Source organism: Hyla sarda, chromosome 9 (assembly GCF_029499605.1).
Source record: "Hyla sarda isolate aHylSar1 chromosome 9, aHylSar1.hap1, whole genome shotgun sequence".
NCBI classification, from domain to species: Eukaryota; Metazoa; Chordata; class Amphibia; order Anura; family Hylidae; genus Hyla; species Hyla sarda.
The window spans coordinates 128,400,530-128,426,950 of record NC_079197.1 but is presented as its reverse complement, the minus strand read 5'-3'; the positions used below and the strand labels follow the sequence as shown (position 1 = coordinate 128,426,950).

At 40.6% G+C, this 26,421-nt stretch overlaps 2 protein-coding genes across 2 annotated transcripts in view; one reads left to right on the top strand and one right to left on the bottom strand.

The window, feature by feature from the left end:
• HS6ST2 (heparan sulfate 6-O-sulfotransferase 2) overlaps nucleotides 1–26,421 on the bottom strand; it is a 381,930-nt gene that overhangs the window by 132,013 nt on the left and 223,496 nt on the right. The window lies entirely within an intron of this gene.
• Nucleotides 16,576–16,996, top strand: RPL14 (ribosomal protein L14). The gene is given in 2 exon segments (XM_056538455.1): nucleotides 16,576–16,845; nucleotides 16,847–16,996. Coding segments are annotated over 2 exon segments (420 nt in total).

The window sequence follows — 26,421 nt, the reverse complement described above, 5'->3', positions numbered from 1 at the left end:
TACAGAAGAGCAAATAATTATGGCACTTCACCAATGTTTCTTAGAAAAATAAGGAAGGTTGTATCCACTTTTATTTCTTGGAAATATCTATTTTTAAACCTTTTCATCTGATTCTGGTTGGACATCTACATTTGCTGTAATGTAAGGGGAGCCCAGTGTGAGGAGGGAAAGAAATGTTCTCATTAGCAACTCTATAGCTTTGTTAGGTGGAGATCATAGTGATGACATTAACCCTCAAAGAGCCTGCCCCTCACACTCGTCTTCACTGAAGTCACACACCACCAAGTAATGGTCCCCCAGTGTGCTAGTTAGGATATTTCCATCCGTGCACTGTTCCAAAGCTTGAATGACAATGTCTTATTGGACAATATGCCATACCGCTAGAGAAAGATAATAATCATACGCTTACTATTCCCAACCATTGTTATTTCTTGACCTTCCCAACACAATGCAGATATCTTGACATTTTTGAAAAAGGCAACAAATGTCTTATTATAACTAATGTCTTCGAGAAATATATTCTATAGGTATTCTGTGCCACAAAGTCATCAAGATGGAACAATAAAATCAATATCCTATCAGTACTTATTTTTGTTTAATACGTTCAACAATGACCTGTTGTGTTGCTGATCATTGTGTTCTTAGGCCTCATTTACATCTGCAGAAAAATTGTAGTGTATACGCAACGTGTGGATATTACTGAGTGTGAATATGCAGTGATATTTGTTATACATATTTGCAATGTTTGATAAATATTTTTGTCTTTCATTCATTTTTTTTATATTGTTTTGATTTGACAATTCAAATGGAGGATTTATACAGATTAGATCAGAAAATGGTCTTGTGTTTATAAAAGACATCATATACATCTTGGTCATTTTGTAAAAAAAATCATTGGTCAGATAACCCAGTTCCAGAAATTCTTCACATGTGGCCGGTCACACATTTCCCCTATTGGAAAATGGACATGTTCACACTCTGGAATATTACAGGGGGGATATGGTACAAAATCCTCATCTATTGAGCATCAAAATCAACTCACAGATCACTTCCCATTATCTTCTATAGCATTTGGCACTGTAGTTTAAAGAGGTACTCCGCTGCCCCAGCATTCGGGAACATTTTGTTCCGAACGCCAGATGCGGGCAGCTGGGGTCGTGATGTCATAACCATGCCCCTCGTGATGTCTTGCCACGCCCCCTCAATGCAAGTCTATGGGAGAGGGTGTGGTGGCCTCCCATAAACTTGCATTGAGGGGGTGTGACGTCACGACAACCGCCGCCTGCACCCAGCATTCTAAATGAACGCTGGGTGCTGCACAGAGATTGTGGGGGTCCCAGCTGCGGGACCCCAGCGATCAGACATCTTCTCCCCATCCTTTGGTTAGGGGATTAGATGTCTGGGGGCAGAGTACCCCTTTAAAGTGGCACTCCGGGTTACCAAAACGTATCCCCTATTTACAGGATAAGGGGGTATGGCGTGAAGTCAGGAGGGGCGTGGCTGTGACATCACGTCAACCGCTGCCTGCACCCAGCATTCTAAATGAACGCTGGGTGCTGCACAGAGATTGTGGGGGTCCCAGCTGCGGGACCCCAGTGATCAGACATCTTCTCCCCTATCCTATGGATAGGGGATAAGATGTCTAGGGGTGGAGTACCCCTTTAAAGGGGCGCTCCGGGTAACCAAAAAGGTATCCCCTATTTACAGGATAAGGGATGTGTCTGATCACAGGTCCCCCATTGTTCGGGTCCTGCACAATCAGACACTTATCCACCATTCTGTGGATAGGGGATATGTTTTATTTACCCTGAGTACCCCTTTTAATTTGGTGTGTGAAAAATGTAATAAGTGACATGTCACTTGAAGTGTTTTATGGGAATAATGCACATCTAAAACCCATGGCAAGGTTCACAGCATTCAGAAAGAGAACCCACATCAAAATCCAAGGGTATGATAAGCAACAGATATTTCCAACAGAAAAATCTATATAGGGGAGATTTATCAAAACCTGTCTAGAGGAAAAGTTGCTGAGTTGCCCATAGCAACCAATCAGATCGCTTCATTCATTTTTCAGAGGCCTTTTCAAAACTGAAAGAAGCGATCTGATTGGTTGCTATGGGCAACTGGGCAACTTTTCCTCTGGACAGATTTTGATAACTCTCCTCCATAGTGTGCACAGGACCTATGAATGTACAAACCAAAAGTTGGGGCTGCTCTTTTGTTCACATCAGAAAAGCAGAGTTTGTCTGTTGAAACATTGGCATAAATAGTCTGACACGATTTTGGACATTACTTGTATCCACGGGAGAAGGCGCTGCAGACTGGTCCTCTCAGGAACATTTTTTATGTGCTCAACTATTCTAGTTTATATACCCGACTTCATTGGATACACGGGTAGACCAGACCGCTGATGATCACGATTTGGATACTACGCGCACTCTTTAGGCTGTCTATTTACCTGATATCTTTACATACTACATGAGCATGCACCTGCTCTTTTTCTTATTTCTCAATGTTAACCAAGGTTGACATTGTAACCCCCCCCACATAAACTGAAATAGATGTATATTGACATTCTGATGCATCTATTCACTATAACACAAAGAAGGCCAACATGACCATGTAGACAAGATAATCTCCAGGATCACCTTGTGGCATAATCCAGCCGGTTATCTAGAATATATACAGCAGGGGTCTAACTATTTCCCATGTTAGCGCCCATGACGTTGGCGAAGCTTCATGATTTAAATATGCAGCTTCTGCAATCTTAATCTGTAGGAATCGTTATCACGGCAGTGCACCCCTGACTTAATAAAGAGCTTGTACAGCCTGGGCCATACAGATAGGACTCGCATCTCTTTAATCATTCCTATTTTTGATGATTGTTATCTCTAGGATGCAATGCAGATTTTTTTTTTTTATCTAAGCATTAGCGAATCTGTTTCTCTTCCAAAACAATTTTTTCCCTCAAAATAGTGTAATTGTGTTCATATGCCTCTACTTGATAAAATTCCAATTAATAATTAGCATAATTAATAGGCAAAGCTTTCCTGCCCCCCCCCCCCCCCCCCCCAAGATTCCACATCAGATCTCTAACATCACATACTTCTCATTTTGCCTTTTGTGTGTATCCGGCATACCTAGTTTACAAATACGAAAGATCTGAATATTAGCCCCAGATGGTAGAAAATGACAGGATTTTTGAAAAACAAAGGGAAACAACAGAGAGATATTTAGGATCATTTAGGGCAATATTCATGCATTTGTTAATTTTATTTGTGTGTAGTGTCAAGATCAAGGAGTTACATTCAGTACTGATTTTATTATATTAGGTGTAAACGCCCTTTAAGCATGACAGTGCTGAGGTGATGCAAAGGATACAATGAGGCCTACTTGTAGTGTTGCTTTGCACTACTATAACTTTGACCACATGAAAAAGATGCAAATCATAAAATGTTGCAGTATCTTGTAATACCTTTTTTATTGGACTAACAGCATTTTGTAGAGACACGCTTTCGGGATTCCTCCCTTTATCAAGTCCAAAGCAAATTACCCCCACGTTACCACCACACGTTACCCCCACACAGAAGAATTAGAAAGAGGAAGGATGGGCCTCCCTTCACCAAGGACACCCTTGGAAGCTGCATGGTTTGGCTTTACAGTATAGTATGCACGACTTTAAGAGTGGGAAATGCGCAGCAGTCCCCTCTCTGGATGAACTGCATATTGTTCGTAAGCAATGGGAAATTGACCTAAAGGTCAGAAAGAGAAAAAAAGAAAGAAGGACCTTCTATCCCAACACTATAATGGGAGGCCATTTTGATTTGCTATGGGACTTTCTTTCTTATATGTATGCCTCTGACCACACATCTGTTCACTAATGCTGAAGGGCCTAGGGAGATAAATCACTGCACAGGTTCTCATTACTCTCTCCCCAGGGACCCCACAGCAACCACATCAGCTGCCTTGATGCAGGCATGCCCTATATACAGGAATATGTATACTCTTGCTGCCCCAATTCTACCTCTGCCCTGCATACCACTCTCCGTGCTTGGTCCTTCAGGGCCATTATCATCCTTGTAACTGTACTTACATTCCAGATCTAAATATCTGCAGTGCTGGGCCCTATGCTAATGCTTATCTCATGCATATGCTGGCGCCATAATTCTTAAGCAGCAGTCCACTCAGGCTACTTAAGGACCATCCACCCCATCGTCTATATTCTAATAGATAAGTACAGGGTTCTGTATGGTGCAGAGGTGCTTATCTCACTATTATTTTGTGTTTACTCTTCTTGTTTTCTCACCACCACCTTTTGTCTGCCATCCTCCCTGACCATCTGCCTGTATACCACACTAAAAGAACCTCACCTCCCCTGACTTGGTGCCTACCATGTCACAAAACCTCTGCCTTCCCTTACCTTAGCCTGTCCATCTACACATCGGCTGATGCTAATGGAAACTACTCTATGGGTAGTGGCCTGGAGATTCCCTGTTTGAAAGTCCACATCTCTCTGGGGTTTAAAGGAGACTCCAGAATAGAAAAATTGTCCTCCATACTGCCGGCAGTAAAAGAATAAACAGGTACATACCTTCCTTTACTCCCCTGGTGCCTCCAGTAACCCACTCCGGTCTCCGGTCAGCGAGTCATACTGCGCTCAGCCAATCACCGGCCGGCGATAGGCTGAGGGGCAGTGTGACATTTTTGGTCCCGGAACCTGTTGTACCGGGGGAGCGAAGGAAGGTATGTACCTCTTTATTTTTTTTTATCCTGGCAGTATGGAGGACAATTTTTCTATTCTGGAGTTCTCCTTTAAGGATGAAGAACTAATAATCCCTCAGACTATTTTCCCTAGTTTAGTCGAAAGCGAGATCTGCAGCAACTCAGAGGGTCCACATATCCATGAAACCTCATGTCAATTATATGTATATATGTTTATACTGATAAGCTTAAATGCTATGTAAAAACTCAGTATACATTATGTAAATGTTACTGTGCGGACTATAGCGTATGCAAGGTTTTTACATAATTTGTTATCTTGTTATTGTACAAATCTGCACTCTACGTGATATGTAGCACCCACCTCTATACACACATACATTGTAAAGATAAAAAGTGTAATTGCATATCCTGAAAACTTTCAGATACTACAAGGCCGCTATAATTACAAAAGCCGCCGCACCATTAAAATTACAATCAAGAATGCGGCATCTGATCATTTTTCCGGTTACTGTGAATGTCCCTTCAATCATGATGTAGAGAGTTCTCCTAACAAAAGCTTTTCTCAAGCACAGTTCATAAATCTGTTTTTTCCTAGTGTGCAATTATACGGTAAAAGACAGGCTTAATCAAGAACTTGTATCAACTCCGGTGGAAAATAATTAAGACTAAAAATATCGGAGTGTGGGCGTCTGCTTGCATTCTTCATAGGAAATTGTTAAAAAAAAGTTACATTTTATGAAGGACAGCTCTTCACCTTATAGTGCAGTAAACAAAGGGTTATAAAAGTCTAACATAACAGCTGCTTTGGTGCTACTGCACAAGTCCCATTCATTCAAAGGTTGAAAAAGTAACTAAAAGGGGTTATCGACCATAAGGTGACTTTAGTAATTACTTGGGGCTAAATGGATGCATTGTGAGTCCACCATAACATTGCTGCTTTCTTTTTTTGAAACAACTATTTTCTGTTGGAGTTCCCCCCTCTAACTAAAAGTCCCAGGATCCCTTGTTTGTAAGTGTGAGGTTACTTTTCTCCCTCCCACACGTCATTACCCTGACTTTTGCAGCACACCTGAGCTGCAATTCCCTGCAGCCCTGTGGAGAATAATCACCCTCCCACCCAGCAGTTGCTCCACCCATCGAAGCAGACAGGCTTCCTTTCAACACCTGACTATTGATATAATATGTCAGGCCGCACTGCAACCTGGGAAAACCTGAGACAACACTCATTTTGTATTCTGTTAAAAATTAACATCGGGGCAAAGATCACATAAGAATTGCGAGACCAGCCATCAAACACAGGTACAGACACTATATTATGTACTACACTAATTTTTACAGCATCTGTAGCACAGTCAAATAAAAAAGAAATTCCTGGAATACTCCTTTAAAAATACATATCGATACATATAGATGTCTGAAAATACACCAGTGCTGATCTCTAAAAAGTCATGTTCTATTGCAGAATCTTATCTTTTAGCCAGGCCTCTGATGTAGCCTTTTGTCCACAGACTGAGACAATCTTTGAATGACCCCACTGAGTATCTAGGTGAAGCCACAGCTAAAGCATTTAGCAAAAGTAATTCACTTAGTTGTATTGCACAGTGAGAAAGGCTGGAACTCTGGCTGAAGGCCATGGGTGAATGACCACATGACTGGGGCTTATAGAGGGGATAGTGGTAGGTGGGTTTAGTGAAGTGTAAGGATTGAAGAGAGGAAAGTTTACTGTGCCACCTGCCTCTTTTCTGCTCCGGCATTTCAGCTCTGATCCAATTTAGGATGACTTCTGTTGACTCCCTCCTGGAACAACTTAATTCTACTGCCAGCTCCCATGGTCTTGAATGGCTACAGGAATGGCAGGAGAGGATATAAGGTGGAGCAGCTCTATCAGCACCTATCTCTTTTCTTCCTCAGCAACACACTTACAAGGCCTCCAGTCAATCTTTGGGCCTCAGGTCCCAAGCCTGGCAGGAATCTAGCTAGGCAGCCAAGATCTTCGGAGGTTGTAAGGCTTCACCATCTGAGTACGGAGGACAGACCTGCTTCCTCCACCATGGCAAGAAGAAGACGCACAGTGGCAGACCCATCTGAAGATGCTCTGCTTTAGGATGCCTGCCTGTTATCAGTTAAGTGAGGCCAATACTGAGAACAGATCGGATATGTCTTATGATATTACAATACACCTATCTTGATACTGAAATATTTAAAATAAAGGAAGTGACTTCATAGCTCTAGTTCTTTTTGTATATTTTTTAATTCGTCACCTGTCTGTGTTTTATGTTACCCATAAAGTAATCTACCTATTGTGTTAAGTCATACAGATCATATTTCCATCAGTAAGATCATTATTACATAGAAATCCAATTGAAAACGGATTATTTATCAGTAATTACGATGTGAACTTTTGACCAGCCTGGAAACTTAATTTGTTAATATGTTGAACATATTTTTTTTTTTTTACTAGAATGCTAACTAATTCATAAAGACTTTGCCTTCAGCAAATCAATACCAACTGGGTTATTAAACAGCATGCAAAGCGAAAATTGCTTGTTCCCTTACTGGAGCCTGGGTGTACTCCAGGTCACACCAAAGGGCACATAATTGAATCTTGCACCTAATTACATTTCAATCTATAGTGTTATATCTGAAAATAAGACTGGCTGATGACTGCCTCATACCGAGATAATGCATGGTGAATGCTACACACCATTGCGAACCCGCAGGATTATCCTGGTTTTACAATCCATTACCACAAGTGAGACTCACAATGATTTTGTAAATGAAAGTGGATATTATGTGTAGAGATGTATTATATGTTCTATATGCGGAGTCGTTTTGTAAAAAATTTTTGTTTCTTTCTTTTTTTTTTATTTATGGGGCAGGCGATTAAAAAACAAAAAAAAATAAATAAACTATTGCCGCTAACTCTCAATACTTGCCATATTGAAATTTAATAGGTTCCCACTGGTCCCCATCTCAACACATAAAAATGCAGGTCACAGCTGCAGCCAGTGTTTGGTTGAGCAGGCATTTCCTGGCACATTTCTTGGCACCTCAGGCACATATAAAGTTGTTTCCGGTCACAGTTTGTTAGTATTATTAAAGGAAAACTGTTATATGTTTTCTCCCGCACTATCCACAGGTACCGATGGATAGTGCGGGAGACGCTGAACATTTTGAGTCCTACCTTGCCCCGATGCACTGCGCCACCCGGCCCGCAGCATCACCAGGCTAATGAATATTCATATAATGTCTTACACTCTCCTTCTCATCCCGGCCGATACTGCGCATGTGCGGGATTTCCTACTATACCCGGAAGCGGTCTTCAGCGCTGCTTCATTATATTTCTAATAGATGGAAGACCGCTTCCGGGTATAGTAGAAAATCCCGCACATGTGCAGTATCGGCCGGGATGAGAAGGAGAGTGTAAGACATTATATGAATATTCATCGGGGCAAGGTCGGACTCAAAATGTTCAGCGTCTCCCGCACTATCCATCGGTACCTGTGGATAGTGCGGCAGAAAACATATGACAGTTTTCCTTTAAAGCACTGTACAGTAGTGTTTGGATTGTGTGGCACTGTTACCTTGGCATGGTACAGTGTATTATTTTTGCAATATACACTAGTGGATTGCATTGTTATTTAGATAACTGTTTAGAAGTGTTATATGGCCATTTGATGGCACTACTATTCTACTATTTGGACATTATACCGTATGGCATTTATAATTAGGATGTGTACACTGTATTACAGCACAGCATGGAGGGGGCACAAACAAAAGGTACTGCACGGGGCTTAATCCAAAGTTAGACCAGCCCTGGTAATTTATATCAATAATCTTTCAGCCTCTGATATATATATATATATATATATATATATATATATATATACTATATATATACATATGTAAATAAGTAATTGTTTACCCTTTGATATATATTAATAATTGTTTACCCTTAGAGATAAAGTATAGATTAATAATGAGCAATATCGCTTTACTATCCACCTATTCTAAACTCACAATCTGCCTTTTGCAAACACCTTATTTACACCCTGGCACCTCTTTTTCCTAAGTGCTGCATTATCCTATAAATCATCAGCCAGATCACATAATGAAAATGTACAGTATGTGTAGCTCTCTGTAACAAGAGCAGCCGTGAACATGGCTTACATAAGGATCTGTATTCTCGCTATGCAATGATAATGAAGTTCTTCAGCCGTGCTTCTCGGTAAAGGATTGCATTACATTAGAATGCTAACATGGGCTGTTCTGTAAGAATCATTTATTTAAAGCTTTCAGTGATGGCTATCAGAGGAAGATTTATAATCCTGCTGCTTCTTTGCATGCTCGACTGCGCTATGAGAGCTGAGACAGCAGATATGTGTCTTGGTGCAGGTGAGTTCTGACTCATTTTTGTACCGATCTCTTTCCCAGCAGGCTCTACAGCAGAGAGGCAAAAAAGCAGAACGAAAAAAAGGATCCGAGATGAAAAAAGCCTAACTTCACCGAGTAAGGATAAAACTCAAGGCAAGTTCTTCAGAGTGTTTCACTATAAAGGACCACAAAACCTTACAGACACTATAAAGGCCCACCACATCTCCGGAGCATCTCTCTATAGAGCTCTGTATTACTGATGCTTGTCTTTGTCTGTTTCGTACCCAATAGAAACAGCAAAGGGAAATGGAGATGCCGTAGGCTGAGCTGGTCTTTGCCTTGTCACTACAAAATCATGGTCCCACATTTAAAGATCTTTAAAATTCCTATTCAGAGGTAAAACTTGAAATGCGAGGTCCCCTATGCAGATCTGTACCTGAGCCCACTAATAATGTCCCATTCCTTTAATATAACTACGGTATATATATCCTCCTATGTAGCAAAGGGGTTGTCAGCCCCCTCAGGTGCCTAGACTCAACTACAATCTCAGCACAATCTGATGTAGTTAAAGGGGTACTCTGTCCTTAGACATCTTATCCCCTATCCAAAGTCTGATCGTGGGGTCGCGCAGCTGGGACCCCTGCAATCTCTGTGCAGCAACCGGCGGGGGTCATGACATCACAACCACACCTCTCATGATGTCACACCACGCTCCCTCAATGAAAGTCTATGGAGGGGTTTAAAAGGGTACTCCGCTACCCCATCTCCTTGCCCCCTCCCATATACTTGCATTGAGGGGGCATGGTGTGAAGTCACGAGGGGCATGGCCGTGATGTAACGACCCCCGCCGCCTGCTCCAATCATTCGGAACAAAATGTTCCGAACAATGGGGCAGCAGAGTACCCCTTTAAACCCCTGCTTCTATTGCCTATCGCATCAACGTGTAACTAAGTTATTTTCACAGAAGGTAATTTGAGGATCTACAGTCAGTTCGGCCTCAAGACAAGAGAAGGTAAAGTAAGAAGTCTAAATGATGTCTTCATCTTGTCTTGAGGCAGAGCAGATTGTGGCTGCCCCGCAAGCATGTACAGAAAGTAGAATAAAAATAGAGTAAAATAAAAAATATTATCAAATATGAACAGGTAATAAAAAATATACATAATATATTTTATATAGGTCAGTATCTGCCCTGTTCCTTCCTACATGCTTCTATTGATCTCACTGAATTAAAATGGCTTTTATATATCTGTATGCTGTCAGCGCCAACCGCGACTGCAGTCACCAAGAATTTTATTATTTATAGGGTCAAAAGCTTGGGCAAGTTTTGGCACTGTTCTATAAAACTACGGAGCCACGTGAATAAGAAATTGTGCTTTTGAGTAACAAGGGGCCCACACATCCTTTAGTTTATATTTGCCTCTAGTTAACAAGGATATCATTTTATTGCTCTAGTTTAAGATATATCAAAATTAAGATGGGACATCGCTACAGCCACTGATTGGCTGAGTGGGCAGGTCATTGTGCCGGTACTGACAAAAAGAAGTGCAGCGCAGGGGAGACCAATGCCATGACAGTGGTTACGATGCATACATTCCTAAAAAAAATTGCTAAAAAAATGGGTGACATAAATGCAGGTGCATAGTTACATAAATGAGAGCAGGCATGGTATGTGCCCTAGTTGGGATGGTAGGTGGGAAGGAAAAGGAACAATGGTGTTCAGCCAGCCCAGTGCATTGTACACAGAGCACCTGCCTGGCATACAGAAGAGCTGGAAGAGCATAAGCATAATCAACCATGGCTCCACCGTCTTCACTTAAAGGATAGGGGATAAGATGCCTGATCGCGGGGTTCCGCCGCTGGGGATCCCCAAATCTTTGCTCCATGAGGCTGATGACAGGGGGTGCTGCGGGAGAGATTGCGGGGGGTCCCAATGGCAGGACCCCCGCGATCAGACATCTTGTCCCCTATGCTTTGGATAAATGATAAACTGTCTAGCGCAAGATTACCCCTTTAAAGAAATCTTCTTTGCATCTGTTGATTAAAACAGATGCTACTGCAACAACCAGCGATTTTATTCAACTGGCAGTGGCACCATAGCACTTCTGTCAGGTTGTAATGGGGTAACTTTACTGTTCCTTATTAGTTTGAGTTTGGACTTTTCACAGTTTTTTACCGTGGCCTGTCCAGCAGGTCATTGTAGCGGTGTGGCAGATCACTCACAGTATCACAGGTAGCTAAGAAACCTGCAACAGCCTCCCAGCAGAGTTCAATGATTTATAGTCATTCTAGCCCAACCGGCACACTAAATATTCAGTGATTCTTTAGTGTGCTGCATTAGCTGAGGAAACTGGGAATTGGTCTGGTGGTCACACTTCACTGGCATACTTGAAATAAGATGAAGATGTTTAAAAGGGTACTCCCGTGTGGAAAAAAAAAATTCAATCAACTGGTGCCAGAAAGTTAAACAGATTTGTAAATTATTTCTATTAAAAAAATCTTAATCCTTAATCCAGTACATTTTAGGGGCTGTATACTACAGAGGAAATGCTTTTCTTTTTGGATTTCTCTTCTGTCATGACCACAGTGATCTCTGCTGTTCATTTTAGGAACTGTCCAGAGCAGCATATGTTTGCTATGGGGATTTTCTCCTGCTCTGGACAGTTCCAAAAATGGACAGCAGAGGTCAGCAGAGAGCACTGTGGTCGTGTAAGAAGAGAAATGCAAAAAGAAAAGCATTTCCTCTGTAGTATACAGCCCCTAAAAAGTACTGGCAGGATTAAGATTTTTTAGCAGAAGTAATTTACAAATCTAGTAAGAAGTAAACAAAAACCAACCCCTCAAAACTAGTATCAGAAAAACTGATACATAGATTAAATCTGGTTAAATATAAATTAAGACCGTGCTTCAATTATATGATACAAAATGACATAAAATTTTATGAAAATAATATATGCAAAATGAACCTCATAGCACAGGGCCCTTGTGCAGAGGTTATAAAGATTGTATTACCATATAATGTAACATTAGTTAATATACACAGATATCTAGCACTATTTTTATAGAAAAGATGAAATTTTCCGATAATCCGGTATCTGATAGTCCAGACAATGATGGAAATCCAGACAATAATGGAATGTCCCGTATTTTGAGTCAAGTCCTGAGATAATAAGAGATGACAGATTATAAATATAATTACCAGCCTGGTAGATTACTCAGCCGTGATCTCCTTAGGACAAATGGTGAGGTCCGCAATACTTGGGTGGTATACAACGCTGGCATGCGTTACCGCGGCGGTCTGCCTGCCACAGACCAGGATGAAATTGGAGTTGTGCCGCTCCCAAGGTGCTCGCTGATGGATGGTAACAAGCGGCTTCTGGATGCAGACCTCGTATTGTCCTATGGCGTGTGACGTCACAGGCAATCGGCAAGATTGCCTGGATACTAGATCAGGATAATACAGCTGGCTGGATGAAGATCTTTGGCTGCATTCAGGACTGGTCTGAAAATCCTCAGGTAAATTCGTGCTCAATAGATATCGGTGATAAAATATACTTTTTTTTTTAAATACCTAGACGCGTTTCAGGGCACTTGTTTGTCAACTCAAAACGTCCCTTTCAGTAGGCATTTTGTTTTTTGTTTACTTCTTACTAAATTACCCAACACCAGGTGTAGGTGTTCAACCTCCTTACCTCAACTAGTTAATTGTGAGCTGCACATCCCTCTCTTTTTGTATTCATAATTTACAAATCTGTTTAATTTTCTGGCACCAGTTGATAAAAAATAAAAAAAAAGCTTTTCATTGAAGTACCCCTTTAAGGTCCAATCCAGATCCCATATCTGCCCCTAACAACCTCTGAGACATGATGATGGAGGTAGAGGTCACCTTGTATGGCTGAGGCTGGTTTAGCAGCTGTTGCCTCCTCTTCTCCCTGGATCTGTTTTACTGGACATACTGTCCTGCCTAGTTGTCCCACTAATTTTTAAAGGGAAACTGACAGCAGGGTCACTTGCACTAAACCCAATACATAAGTTTATAATGCCGGGAAACCTGAGTACAATGATGTATTACTAACTACGATCCATGGTCCCTATGTAGACTTAGAGCCTTAGTTGTTAATATGCAAATACGCTTCTTTGTGCAGTGGAGGTGGAAGCCGGCTCACTGAGCTTCCCTTCCTCTGTTTCCTTTGCTCATTTATGTTTCAATGGGTGGGGTGGCTGATGTGTGGGAGGGAGGAAAATGGAATTATGGGATTTGTAGTCAAAAAAAGAAAACTAAAACAGGAAATACCAGTTCACAAAAAGCTAGCCACAGTATTATGTTAATCTCACAACATAGCTGTTTAGCCCCAAGACAAGCACAGATCCTTCCTAATCATGTCCATTACTGTATGCCAGGTACGTACTAAAATCACCTTATGGTGGATAACCCCTTTAAGCTTGCTTGGAGTCTTATCCGAGGTGCACGGAAAGCACACAGCCGCTCTGTGGTAGTCATTGAGAGAAGGGAACTCCAGCACTCAAAGATAATATTAAAACATATCCAGTTTTATTGAAGACTTCTTAAAATGAATTTGTATATTACCAATGGAGGCTCTAAGTCTAAAAGAGGACTATGGATCAGAATGAGTAATACATTATTTTACTCAGGTTCACCCACACTTTTACCTGATGTATTTGGTTTAGTGTGGGTAAACCGTATGTCACTTTCCTTTTAAGGTCTGTGCCTGGCATGGATTGATCAGAAGAAGCAAATTTTTATGCAAACCTGCGGATAGTTGCAAATGTTTACCTATCTGCACAGCACTCGCCATTTAGGTCGGGTTCCATGTAAAGGGGGCCTGACTACGTGCATGCCGAATTTGCCATCATTTATGGCTAGCCAGCGTGCAAAAGATTTGATTTTATTGATCATATTTCCACAGCAATGTTCCAGCACCATATTAGGGCTTTTTATAAAATACATTTTAAGGCTAAGAAATTACCCTAACGTGCTGCCTACAAAAAATTTAAATAGACAAATCATCAGGTCCAGATGGCATTCACCCCCCGAGTAATGTATTTTTATTATTCAGGGACTCTATAGTAACAGGGACTGTTCCCCAGGACTGGTGCATAGCAAATGTGGTGCCAATATTTAAAAAAAGGGGTCAAAAGGTGACCCCGGGAATTATAGGCCTGTTAGTTTAACCTCCGTTGTATGTAACCTCCATATCAGCATGGCTTTATGAGGGATCGGTCCTATCAAACTAACCTGATCAGCTTTTATGATGAGGTGAGCTCCAGACTGGACCAGGGGCAATCGCTGGATGTTGTATATCTGAATTTTTCCAAAGCATTTGATATGGTGCCGCATAAAAGATTGGTACATAAAATGAGAGGGATTGGGCTGGGGGAGAATGTGTGTAAGTGGGTAAGTAACTGGCTCAATGATAGGAAACAGAGAGTGGTTATTAATGGTACTTATTCTGATTGGGTGACTGTTAATAGTGGGGTACCACAGGGGTCAGTCTTGGGTCCTCTTCTATTTAATATATTTATTAATGACCTTGTAGAGGGGTTGAATAGTAATGTAGCATTCTTTGCAGATGATACTAAACTCTGTAAAGGGGTTAACACAATAGAGGACAGTGCACTGTTACAAATGGATATGGATAGGTTGGAGGTTTGGGCTGGGAAGTGGCAGATGAGGTTTAATGTAAGGTAATGCACATGGGGAGGAAAAATCAGGGCTGGGATTATGTATTAAATGGGAGAACACTTGGGAGGACTGACGTGGAAAAGGACTTAGGAGTCTTAGTTGGGAGGACTACAGTACCCAGAAAGATTATCAGAATTAGGGTTATTTAGTTCAGAAAAAAGGAGGCTTACGAACGACCTGATAACTATGTATAAATATATCAGGGGACAGTACAGAGATCTCTCCCATTATCTATTTATACCCAGGACTGTATCTATAACAAGGGGACATCCTCTATGTCTAGAGGAAAGAAGGTTTCTACACCAGCACAGACAGGGATTCTTTACTGTAAGAGCAGTGAGACTATGGAACTCTGCCAGATTAGGTGGTCATGATGAACTCTGTAAAAGAGTTCAAAAGGGGCCTGGATGCATTTTTGGAGAATAATAACATCGCTGGTTATGTATACTAGATTTATAGGGACAGAACATTGATCCAGGGATTTATTCTGATGCCATATTTGGAGTCGGGAAGGAATTTTTACCTCCAAGATGAGTGTTTTTTGCCTTCCTCTGGATCAACTCAGTAGGGACTCATTAGGGTTAGAGGTTGAACTTGATGGACTCTGGTCTTTTTTCAACCTTATGAACTATGTTACTATGTATGGCTGAAATTTGTTAAGGAAATATAAGTCAACTGTAAAGCGTTGCAAATTTTTTTCAAGGATATGTCTATATCATACAGTAACTTTGGGATGATCATCTACAATTTTGTACTTCACGTTTAAGTATGAAAAAAAACAATTGGTGGGGGAGTGCTGCAAACGACATTAAGCTTTAGATGTGATGGGGTGTAAAATCAAATCTTTGCCCCAAGTGCAGGAAACATAGCTACACCTCGGATAAATGCCTCTATATTCATATAAATGGAGATTGGTTTATAAATGGCTCATAGCATTGAGACATTATAATTGCCAACAATTATTCACTGAGTGAAGTATTAAAATAGATAATGTTACTGTCAGTTTTTGACTTGAGTCTGCCATAAAGAATGAGCTCATACCTTTAATTCATTTGTATTAATCATCTTAATTCTGCTGCAGTGTTGCAGCAGTCACCCAGAGTTATAAATGTGTTAAAAATGAAGTTTTATGCTACTCTTTACTGCTTGGAGATTTTTTTTTCATGTTGTCCCCGTAAAACCTGATTTATTGAATGTTCAACAACATTAAACAAACTTAGAAACCAAATGTCTCTAGGGAGAAAATCAGTCTAGCTTCAGATCGATGCAATTTTTTACTGGCAAGTAAAAAATAGTTTTCTAATGACTGTTTGAAGTCTATAGGCAGTGTGTTTTTTAGTCCATCCATTGCGAAAAAAAATACAACACAAAACTATTTACACATATCACCATAATGTGAATGCGACTTGAGAGGCAAACACTAAGTTTTGAAATTGTATACCAATAGTCCAGAAAACTAGAAGATGGTTATGAGCCAGAGTAGCATTTAAGTTTACATTACTGGACTTTTTTAATGGTATTTTTACAATATGTGTGGTTAGGGTGAACTCATGTATAAGGGATTTAGGTTGATTACATATATATATATATATATATGTCTAGTAATAGCTATTGCATATTCATGGGTGGACTACGCAACATAAAATCTGACCAGTGAATACTTCTTTTAATCATTTCTAAGCGCCTATGGAGATCAAAAAGCGGAGCTGCTCCATTACATTTACAAGGGAGGACTACAAAACCCATGACCAGTAGCCTTTCTGCTCATTGACACCATCATGGTGTTCAAGCAACACATTCAGATTGGCCATGTTGCCTAGATCTCCTTTGGTCCCCATGCTGTCAAACTAGTGGCAATTGTAGATGTCATTGATCGAAACATGGCTCTTTTTGATGGACCGTGCACTGGTGTGAGGAGTAAAGCCATGCCCTTCAAATACATGCAACGTACAGACTTTGTCCTCAAGTTTCCGTACAACACTCGACAAAAATCCATCCATGCTCCTTAGGAGAAGGCAAAAGTTAATGAGAAAATGTTGTTAAAACTAACTGGGCCATAGAATTGATGCCAAACAGAGGAAAGCAAAAATGAAAAACTTTGCTAAAAAGTCATGAAGGCCAAAAAAAAAAAGCAACTTGGACATCAGGAATGAGAAAGAAATTTGCAAAGGCGGTGAAACCAAGAGATCTAAAGCATAAGCCTTTCTAATAATGGACAAAATAAACCCTTTATTTATACACAAAAAAAATTAATAAATAAGAACAGTGTAGACTGTCCTCCGATGGATTAAAGACTCCTATGGATTAAAGACTCCTATGCATTAATTCAACCTTTTGTGCTGGACATCTGAGCAGGTACTTTGGATGTCTACTCTTCGGTCTCCAAAGGAGTCTATAATAAAACGGAAAATCAATTCAAGTCAATGGTCATGATCTACCTGCACTATTAACCCCTTAAAGGGTACCTCTCATCAAATAAACTTTTGATATATTTTAGATTAATGAATATTGAATAACTTTCCAATAGCATGTTAATGAAAAATATGCTTCTTTCTATTGTATTTTTCCCGATCAGTCCTGTCAGCAAGCATTTCTGACTCATGCTGGAGTCCTAAACACTCAGAGCTGCCAGCCTGCTTTGTTCACAGCCAAACAGGCTGTGAACAAAGCAGGCTGGCAGCTCTGAGTGTTCTCCTTTGTGAACAAAGCTGACTGGCAGCTCATAGTGTTTAGGACTCCAGCATGAGTCTGAAATGCTTGCTGCCAGAACTGGTAGGGAGACCTCTAGTGGTCATTTCTTCAAAGTTGAAAATTAAATAGAAAGAAGCATATTTTTTAATAACATGCAATTGTAAAGTTATTCTGCATACATTAATCTATAATATATCAAATGTTTTTTTGATTAGAGGTACCCTTTAAGGACCCGGGCTTTTTCCGTTTTTTCATTTTCTATTTTTCCTCCCTAACTTTAAAAAATCATGACTCTTTAAAATTTTCACCTAAAATTCTATATGATGGCTTATTTTTTGCGTCACTAATTCTACTTTGTAATGACATTAGTCATTTTACCCAAAAATCTACGGTGAAACAGGAAAAAAAACAATGTGCGACAAAATTGATGAAAAAACACTATCTTGTAAGTTTTGGGGGCTTCCGTTTTCACGCAGTAATTTTTCGGCAAAAATGATACCTTATCTTTATTCTGTAGGTCCATACGGTTAAAATGATACCCTATTTGTATAGGTTTGATATTGTATCACTTCAGAAAAAAATCATGAATACATGCAGGAAAATGTATAAGTTTAAAATGGTCATCTGACCCCTATAACTTTTTTATTTTTCTGTTTTCAGGGTGCTATTTTTGTTCTGATCAGACTTTTTGATCACTTTTTATTCACTTTTTTGTGGTATAAAAAGTGATCCAAAATGCGCTATTTTGGACTTTGGAATTTTTCAGGAAATGGAATGAGGTCAGCACTGCCGAACCGTGAGTCCTGTGCCGGACATACGGGGGCTCGTAGGAAGGTATGTATGAGTTTATTTTGTCTATTTTTGAGGCACGGGCATATATAAAAGTGTTCCACTATAGTTGTCCTTTAAGATAGCAGAGAGGACCCATATCACTTATGGTGCAAATCGTTGTAGAACAAAAAAAGAAATGCTTGTTGGCCCATAGCATAGGCGGAAAGTGTGGTGTACCTTTTAGGATGTTTCTCCTTTCTTTTTCCTAACCCTCTCTTTGGAGAATAAGAACTACTCGTAATTGCCCTTCTGTAGGCCCTACGCTGCCTCTATAACAATGATATCTTAATTGTAACTGTAAAAAGCAGAAATATGTCACAACTAGCTATAACCTTCGATTCTATCATCTTCCTATCTCCACTGTCCTACTAACCAATGTTATACTCTGCAATGAAGACGTAGGATTCTTCCTATTTTGTAATTTCTTGGTTGTGTTAATTAATTATACAGCATGTGCTTAAATTACAAGATAATGAATGTTTGCGATACAGCTTCTCCTAGATGTCAAATCACTTTTAGACAGACATCAAACAAGCATATTGTCTGGGATTCCCATGACATCAGGGCAGAAATGCAACACATGAGCATAGCCGCTCAAGCTTGAAATTATTATTTTAATGGGTTGTGAATGTACAGGAGTTCATGCACAAACAAATGGGTGAAAAAGGATTTGTAGGCTGTTGTTTGCCTCGCTGTTCTCAGAAAGTCCTTGAAAGATAACCCACAATTACTTTAAATAATCATCTTTTTTCTTCTTCTTGGTTTTATAGGTTCCAATGACCTTGCCTTTATTAGAATCTCATTCTGTAAAAGACATACTTAAATTACTTCTAATAATGAATGCATTAAAATATGTTTACACATTTACTGCCGCACACATCATTTAGACCCTAAAATATAACATTGAGAAAAATCTACATACATACGAGTAGAATGTTGCCATACTGGGTAGGTCTGCAAGGCTTTAGTGTTATATTTCCTTTATACTATAATTGATTACCAATAATCTTTTCCCAGCTGTAGCATGACATTTCTTTTTTGGGTGACAAATCCATATTTATTTCATGCATGGTGAATCAACACCTGCAATTTAATTGTCTCCTGTTTTTTATTTCAGTAGTTTCTGGCAAGAGAAACAGATGCATGCCAGATTTTAGTTGTATCTGGCTGTTGGTGTGGCTTGGGCCTCCCCAACGTTATTTAAGAAACCATTTTCCTGTACCATTTTTGTGTAGGTGCTGGTGCTACTGGTTTTGCCATTTAGTGTATCTGTGCCCTCCTGTTTGGTTGGTGTAGCCATCATGTAGTTTGTTACCCTTGGCCGGGAGCTAGCTTGCTCTTGTCTCTGTCTTTTCAGCTTAAAGGGGGAATTTCTTAATTTCTTTTTTGTGCAACACTCAAAATTTTTATGCAAAACTCTAGAAAATTCACTATTTGTGTGTGTGTAAATAAATGATTTGCGACAATCTTTCACCAAAGCCTACAAAAAGCAATTATACATTCCCCCCTTTGTTTTTCTGTATGTTTGTAGTGGCATCATATATTGTTCTTGTCTGAATCTGTTTGTTAGTACCATTGTGCAATCCTAAGTGGGTAGATGTTCACTCTTCCTGCAAGTCCAAATCTATAATTTCTCCTGTATTTGGCCCTAAGTCAAACCTGGTAAGGTAACACAGTTATTTACACCTGTTGGGGTGTGACAAAATGAATGATTATTAATACATAGAGTATCCATATTAAACTACAAATAAATAAATTGATGGCACCAAACTGTATACAAGAGACAGTTGTAAAATAGTCATCAAAAAGTAAAAAGAGAATCACTATTTAGAAAAAGACACTTACAGTCAAAAGGCAAAGTAAGTGGGACAAGAATGGCAGAAAAATACAACAACATATGTCATGGATGTCAGCCTTACCAAGATATGAGTGGACCCAAATGTATGTTTCGCTCAACTGAGCTTCGTCAGGGGGGCGTCCGCCCCCTGACGAAGCTCAGTTGAGTGAAACGTACGTTTGAGTCCGCTCATACCTGGGTAAGGCTGACATTGTTGTATTTCCTGCCATTCTTTGTGGTATCCCTAATTGGGGTTACTTGTCCGTTAATAGGCACCACACGTATTATTGTGTTGGTTTGGTTGTTTTTTGGAGAATATACAGAGTATGTAAAATGTTTCAATATTAGAAATATCAGTTTGTCATAAGAGCTTCACGTCACCCCTTAAGCAGCTAATTTAAGTCCAATAACATGTATATGTATAATAAAAAATGTATTTCTTTTTAATGGACACACATAAAAGTCCAGACACCATCTCATGAAGATGTTCTCCCATGGAAGAAGTGCATGAGAATTAAAAAGGGTCACTGGTGACCTCAAGCAATACCATACGGACACATAAAGACGTATATGATAATATTGGCTTCCCATTTGATTTTGCTAATAAGAGTCCTACCAATTATCTCAGCATCTCATCTCCTAAGGTGTCCGGTTTTCCCAAAGTCTATTAGAAATTTTGTCTGTCTGCTTATTATGTTTGGAAAAGTAGCCCAGTAGTCCCTTTTAGATAACAGCTTCTAAGCCCCAAAGAAGCATTCAGCTCTTGTAAACTAATAAGGTTAAGAAATGAATGGTATTTTTTTGGCAATCTGTTGAACGTCATGCTGAGATGAGACACTAGCTTATGAGGCTCATTATGATCAGACTGCAGTAGTGACCTTCAGCGTGCTGTAAAAGAAATGCAGGATTTACAGCTCCCGTCAACGGTGTAATGAAACAACTCAGGGGAAGGCCAATCTTATCTGCAACTTTTCCCCAGTTTGGAAGCTTACAGACCAAGACTAAAGAAGTAGCTGGAAGCTCAGACTATAGGCTTGTAATGTCTCATTAGTGAGAACTAAGAGTATCAACTACAAACAGCCCCGAAAGCCGGCGGACGACATATAGGGCAAAGAGATGGGTTGCTTGATCTAATGATGTGAATAAACCTCTTACAGCAAAAACATTCCTCAGATCAGTTTACCAGCATGTCAAATCCCCAAAAAGACACAATTAATAGATCCTACTTATGAAAGGAGTAAAGTTAGGAAGGAAGCGAGCGGTACATGATAAAAGGAAATTATACCATATATTTAAATTTAAAGGTATTGTCCACTTTGGACAATCCTTTTTTTTTGTCAGAAATGTCCTTCAACAATGGGCTGATCTTGGTGTGTCTTGTTTCTAGGATTCCTAGCAATCAATAGTAACGACAGGAGCAACGACAGGGTCTTCATCTATTAACTTAGAATTCCCTAAAAGACAGTTTGGAATCGACTTGGTCTCAATCGAATTTGGTCTCAAAGGCAGGAGTCCCTGCTTCTGCACATTGAGCAGCCACTCAGTTCACATTCTCTGTGTAGGGCGCAGAGTGGCTGGCCTGGCAAATGCTGTATGCATAGTCACCCACAAACACTGTATACCTTCCCTTTGAGTATACAAGAGCAGGCACTCTTTCCTTTAGATAGAAGTCATTGCTTATATATTTTTAGTCCAAATGGAATACGACTAATTTCAGGAGGTTCACAAATCTCTATTCCCTAATATCTCTGTTAAATGGGCATTGTCAGATACAATAACTTTTTATATGTTATAAAGGATGCAAAAACAAAATGTTTTGCAATTGCTTTCATCAGAAATTTTTCAGTATTTCATACTGAAAAAGCCAGTCAAAAAACTGCCCACTAGGGGTCCCCCTGCCTCCTGGGGCTCATACCAGTCCCTGGAATACGACTAATTTCAGGAGGTTCACAAATCTCTATTCCCTAATATCTCTGTTAAATGGGCATTGTCAGATACAATAACTTTTTATATGTTATAAAGGATGCAAAAACAAAATGTTTTGCAATTGCTTTCATCAGAAATTTTTCAGTATTTCATACTGAAAAAGCCAGTAAAAAAACTGCCCACTAGGGGTCCCCCTGCCTCCTGGGACTCATACCAGTCCTGCAGTGTCCAGTGGTCATTGACATGTCATGGACACCATAAGTAATTGACTGGGCGGCAGGCAGGTCCAGGGCCCCCTGAGAGTCAGAACAGAGTGAGGAAGGGGGAGGAGTCATCACAGTGAGGAGAAGAGAGGGGCACGCCCCATGTCTTTGCATAGACAGAAACCTCACTGAGCAATGATGGCACGTAAATAAAGGTAATTCTGATAGAAATATAGGTCATAGACACATAAAAATTAGACGTACTGTATATGATCAGGATGAGATGCTGATCAACATATAACAGTTTTTTTTTTGGGGGGGGGGGATCTGACAGGTACACTTTAAGTATTCACTTTTTAAACAAAGGAACCTCTTTAGGTTCATACGATCATGAATAGTCTTTGCATGTTCTTTATCATGCAAAAGACTATACCATCATGACATAACATGCATTTCATACTTTAGAATTGTTAGGTATTGAAAGTGTTTCCTGATTTCATATCAAAGGGACAAATTGTATAAGTATAGGCCATACAACACCAATGTAAATCACTAGTCCCCATGAGCTATATCGATGACCCTTCCAATAGCTTGTTTGTATGGTCTTCCAAATCTACTATTGTATACTGATTTGTCATCTAGGACAGAATTGCTTTATGTTTCCGTGACGTCACGACTCCGCCCCGTGTGACGTCACGCCCCGTCGCCTCAATGCAAGTCTATGGGAGGGGGCGTGACGGCCGTCACGCCCCCTTCCATAGACTTGCATTGAGGGGACGGGGCGTGACGTCACACGGGGGCGGAGTCGTGACATCACAGACTTCCGTTCCGGTGGTCGGGACCCAGACCCGCCAGCGCTTCCGGAGCAGAAACAGGTGGGTGCAGCATGCTATATTGCGGAGGTCCCCAGCGGCGGGACCCCAGCGATCAGACATCTTATCCCCTATCCTTTGGATAGGGGATAAGATGTCTAGGGGTGGAGTACCTCTTTAAAACACATGGGACAATTTATCAACCCAGTTCCTGGTTGGTTCCATTTCTAAATAGCAAAGAAGGGAGTTTGCTTGGGGCTTGCTAAATGCCCCATAGTAACCATATGGTCTCACTCTATGGTATTTACGTCAAGGCTCAGTAAGGTTGAATTTTGTTGTACAGTCTGTTTGCATTGCATTATTCTAATATAATATTTTCTTTTAAGAGCTGGGGAACATAGCTGAGCTTTCACAGGTATCTGCAAAAACATAGCTCTTGGCATTTTAACTTATAGGCGAATTCTAGTGCTCACACATTAAATGGGTCAGCACATTAGCTTCCTCGTCTACAGTTCACCATCTGACACAGCAGCCAAGACATATTATTAATCTAAAGACACGGAAAACAAGAAATGTAAGCGCTTGATTTAAATAATTTGTGTTAGTTAAAAAAAAAAAAACGGACGAGATAAAAAACACCACAATCTGTTTATCAACAGATGGCCGCATCCCTGAGGTATACACAGCCTAATATCACCATAAATGTAAAAGGTCGGAAATTATGGCAATTACTGTGTAAAAATGAAAAGAAAGAAAAGTCACAAAAGATAATTCTAACCTTTTTTTTTAAGTAATCGTAAATATAATCGCTACATTAGCAAGCACTAACAAAGAGCTCTATTACCTAGGCCCACATCTCACATGAATGGATGAATGGAAAACAAAGAGCTGTTATCCTGAGAATCTTCGGCAAAATTCCTGCATTCTAACGAGTTCTACCGTTTTTGGCTGAAGTCTACTCATACTGTATATATCTATGTTAAATGGGTGGTCTGTTTTTAGACAACGTCTTTGACCTCCTGATGAATGATCACATGGTGTCCCGCTGCTGAGACCCCTAGTGATCCACTGTAATCTGTGCATAAGTTCATGCTCAGTTTATCCACAGTGCTACCACAGGAGAAATTAAAGGGGTATTCTGAAATTCTAAATTTAAAGGGGTACTCCGGTGGAAAACTTTTTTTATTTTTTTTAAATCAACTGGTGCAAGAAAGTTAAACAGATTTGTAAATTACTTTTAATAAAAAAAATCTTAATCCTTCCAGTACTTATTAGCTGCTGAATGCTACAGAGGAAATTATTTTCTTTTATGAACACAGAGCTCTCTGCTAACATCATGACCACAGTGCTCTCTGCTGACATCTCTGTCCATTTTAAGAACTGTCCAGAGTAGGAGAAAATCCCCCTAGCAAACATATGCTGCTCTGGACAGTTCCTAAAATGGACAGAGATGTCAGCAGAGAGCACTGTGGTCATGATGTCAGCAGAGAGCACTGTGTTCCAAAAAGAAAACCATTTCCTCTGTAGTATTCAACAGCTAATAAGTACTGGAAGGATTAAGATTTTTTTTATAGAAGTAATTTACAAATCTGTTTAACTTTCTGGCACTAGTTGATTTAAAAAGAAAAAGTTTTCTACCGGAGTACCCCTTTAAATGCTGCTAAGAGAGATTCCTTGGAGCACCCGGCCTGGTGACTTCCGTTTCCCCGCTGGTTACTGCTTGTTCTTATTTCCAAAATGAGCATTGTCAGCAGGACATGCCTGCTCAGCCACTTATTGACCACAGCAGTATCCCAGTGGGCAGGTCCTGATGACACTGCTTGCCTTGGAAGTAGGAATAAGCAGAAACCAGCTGGGGACCAGAAGTCGCTATTCCTGCAAGTATTTATTTTTCTTGTTTAACAGCCCCCAATGACATTAAAAAAAAAGTTTGAATCCCAGAAAACCCCTTTAAGCTTCACAGTTTCTACTCTAAGTGGTATTCTTTGGCATTCTTGCAATGCAGAGACCGGTGAGATCCTACAAATGACAAATGTGCTTTACAGCCTCCCTCCACTTTAGCTGGTAGATGAAGATTTCGTAAACCAGTCAATCCTATAATACTGTTAATGTAGTCATTATCTTACAATTAGATTGATTCTCTACTGTCTGGCAGCTGCTGCCAATATCATGAGTTACCTCAAGGGAAATAGGTGCATATGACAATAACGCAGGGGCAGATTAACTAATCTAATGCAATACGTAGTGTAACCTTAGACTACCAGGGGTAAGAATGCTCCACATCTTTCCCCAGCCGCTCATTCTGTATGATTAATCTGTACACTTGTCTTAAAGGGGTTGTCTGGATATCCTTTTTTTTTTTTTTTCAATCATACTCACAGAAGTGGTAAATAAAAAAACAAAGCACCACTGGTATCCTGGAGCCGAGGTCCCTGGTGCGCAGAACGTCCAGGTTCAAAGCAGTGATATTACAGGCCTCAGCCATCATGTCCATGAACCAGAAAGCATTGCAAAGCAGGATAGCTCCAGGATAGTGGCAATGGTGAGCGAGTGAGTAAGGTAAGTGTATGCATTTTTTTTACTTAGCACCTCCATGAGTATGATTATATATATATATATATATATATATATATATATACACACAGTGGTCCCTCAACATACGATGGTAATCCGTTCCAAACGGCCATCGTTTGTTGAAACCATCGCATGTTGAGGGATCCGTGCAATGTAAAGTATAGGACAGTGGTCTACAACCTGCGGACCTCCAGATGTTGCAAAACTACAACACCCAGCATGCCCGGACAGCCAACGGCTGGGTGTTGTAATTTTGAAACATCTGGAGGTCCGCAGGTTGTAGACCACTGTTAGAGGAAGTTGTACTCACGTGTCCCTGCCGCTCCGGACCGTCACTGCTCGTCACTGCTGCCCTGGATGTCGCCGTCCATCACTGTTGCCGCGTCCCCAAGGTGTCCCTGACGCTCCGGCAAGGCCTCTGCTTCCCCGGCATCCGCGCTCTCCATCGCTGCCATCACGTCGCTACGCACGCCGCTCCTATTGGATGAAGGGACGGCGTGCGCAGTGACGTGATGACGTCGATGGAGAGCGCCGACGATGCAGGGAATCCCGAAGAGGACGCGCCGGAGCCCCGAGGACAGGTAAGTGATCATCAGCGGACCACACGGGGCACCGTAAACGGCTATCCGGTGGCAGCTGAAGCAGTCTGCGCTGCCGGATAGCCGTTTATGTGATGGCCCCGACATACAAAAGCATCGTATGTTGATGCTGCCTTCAACATGCGATGGCCTCTGAGAGGCCATCGCATGT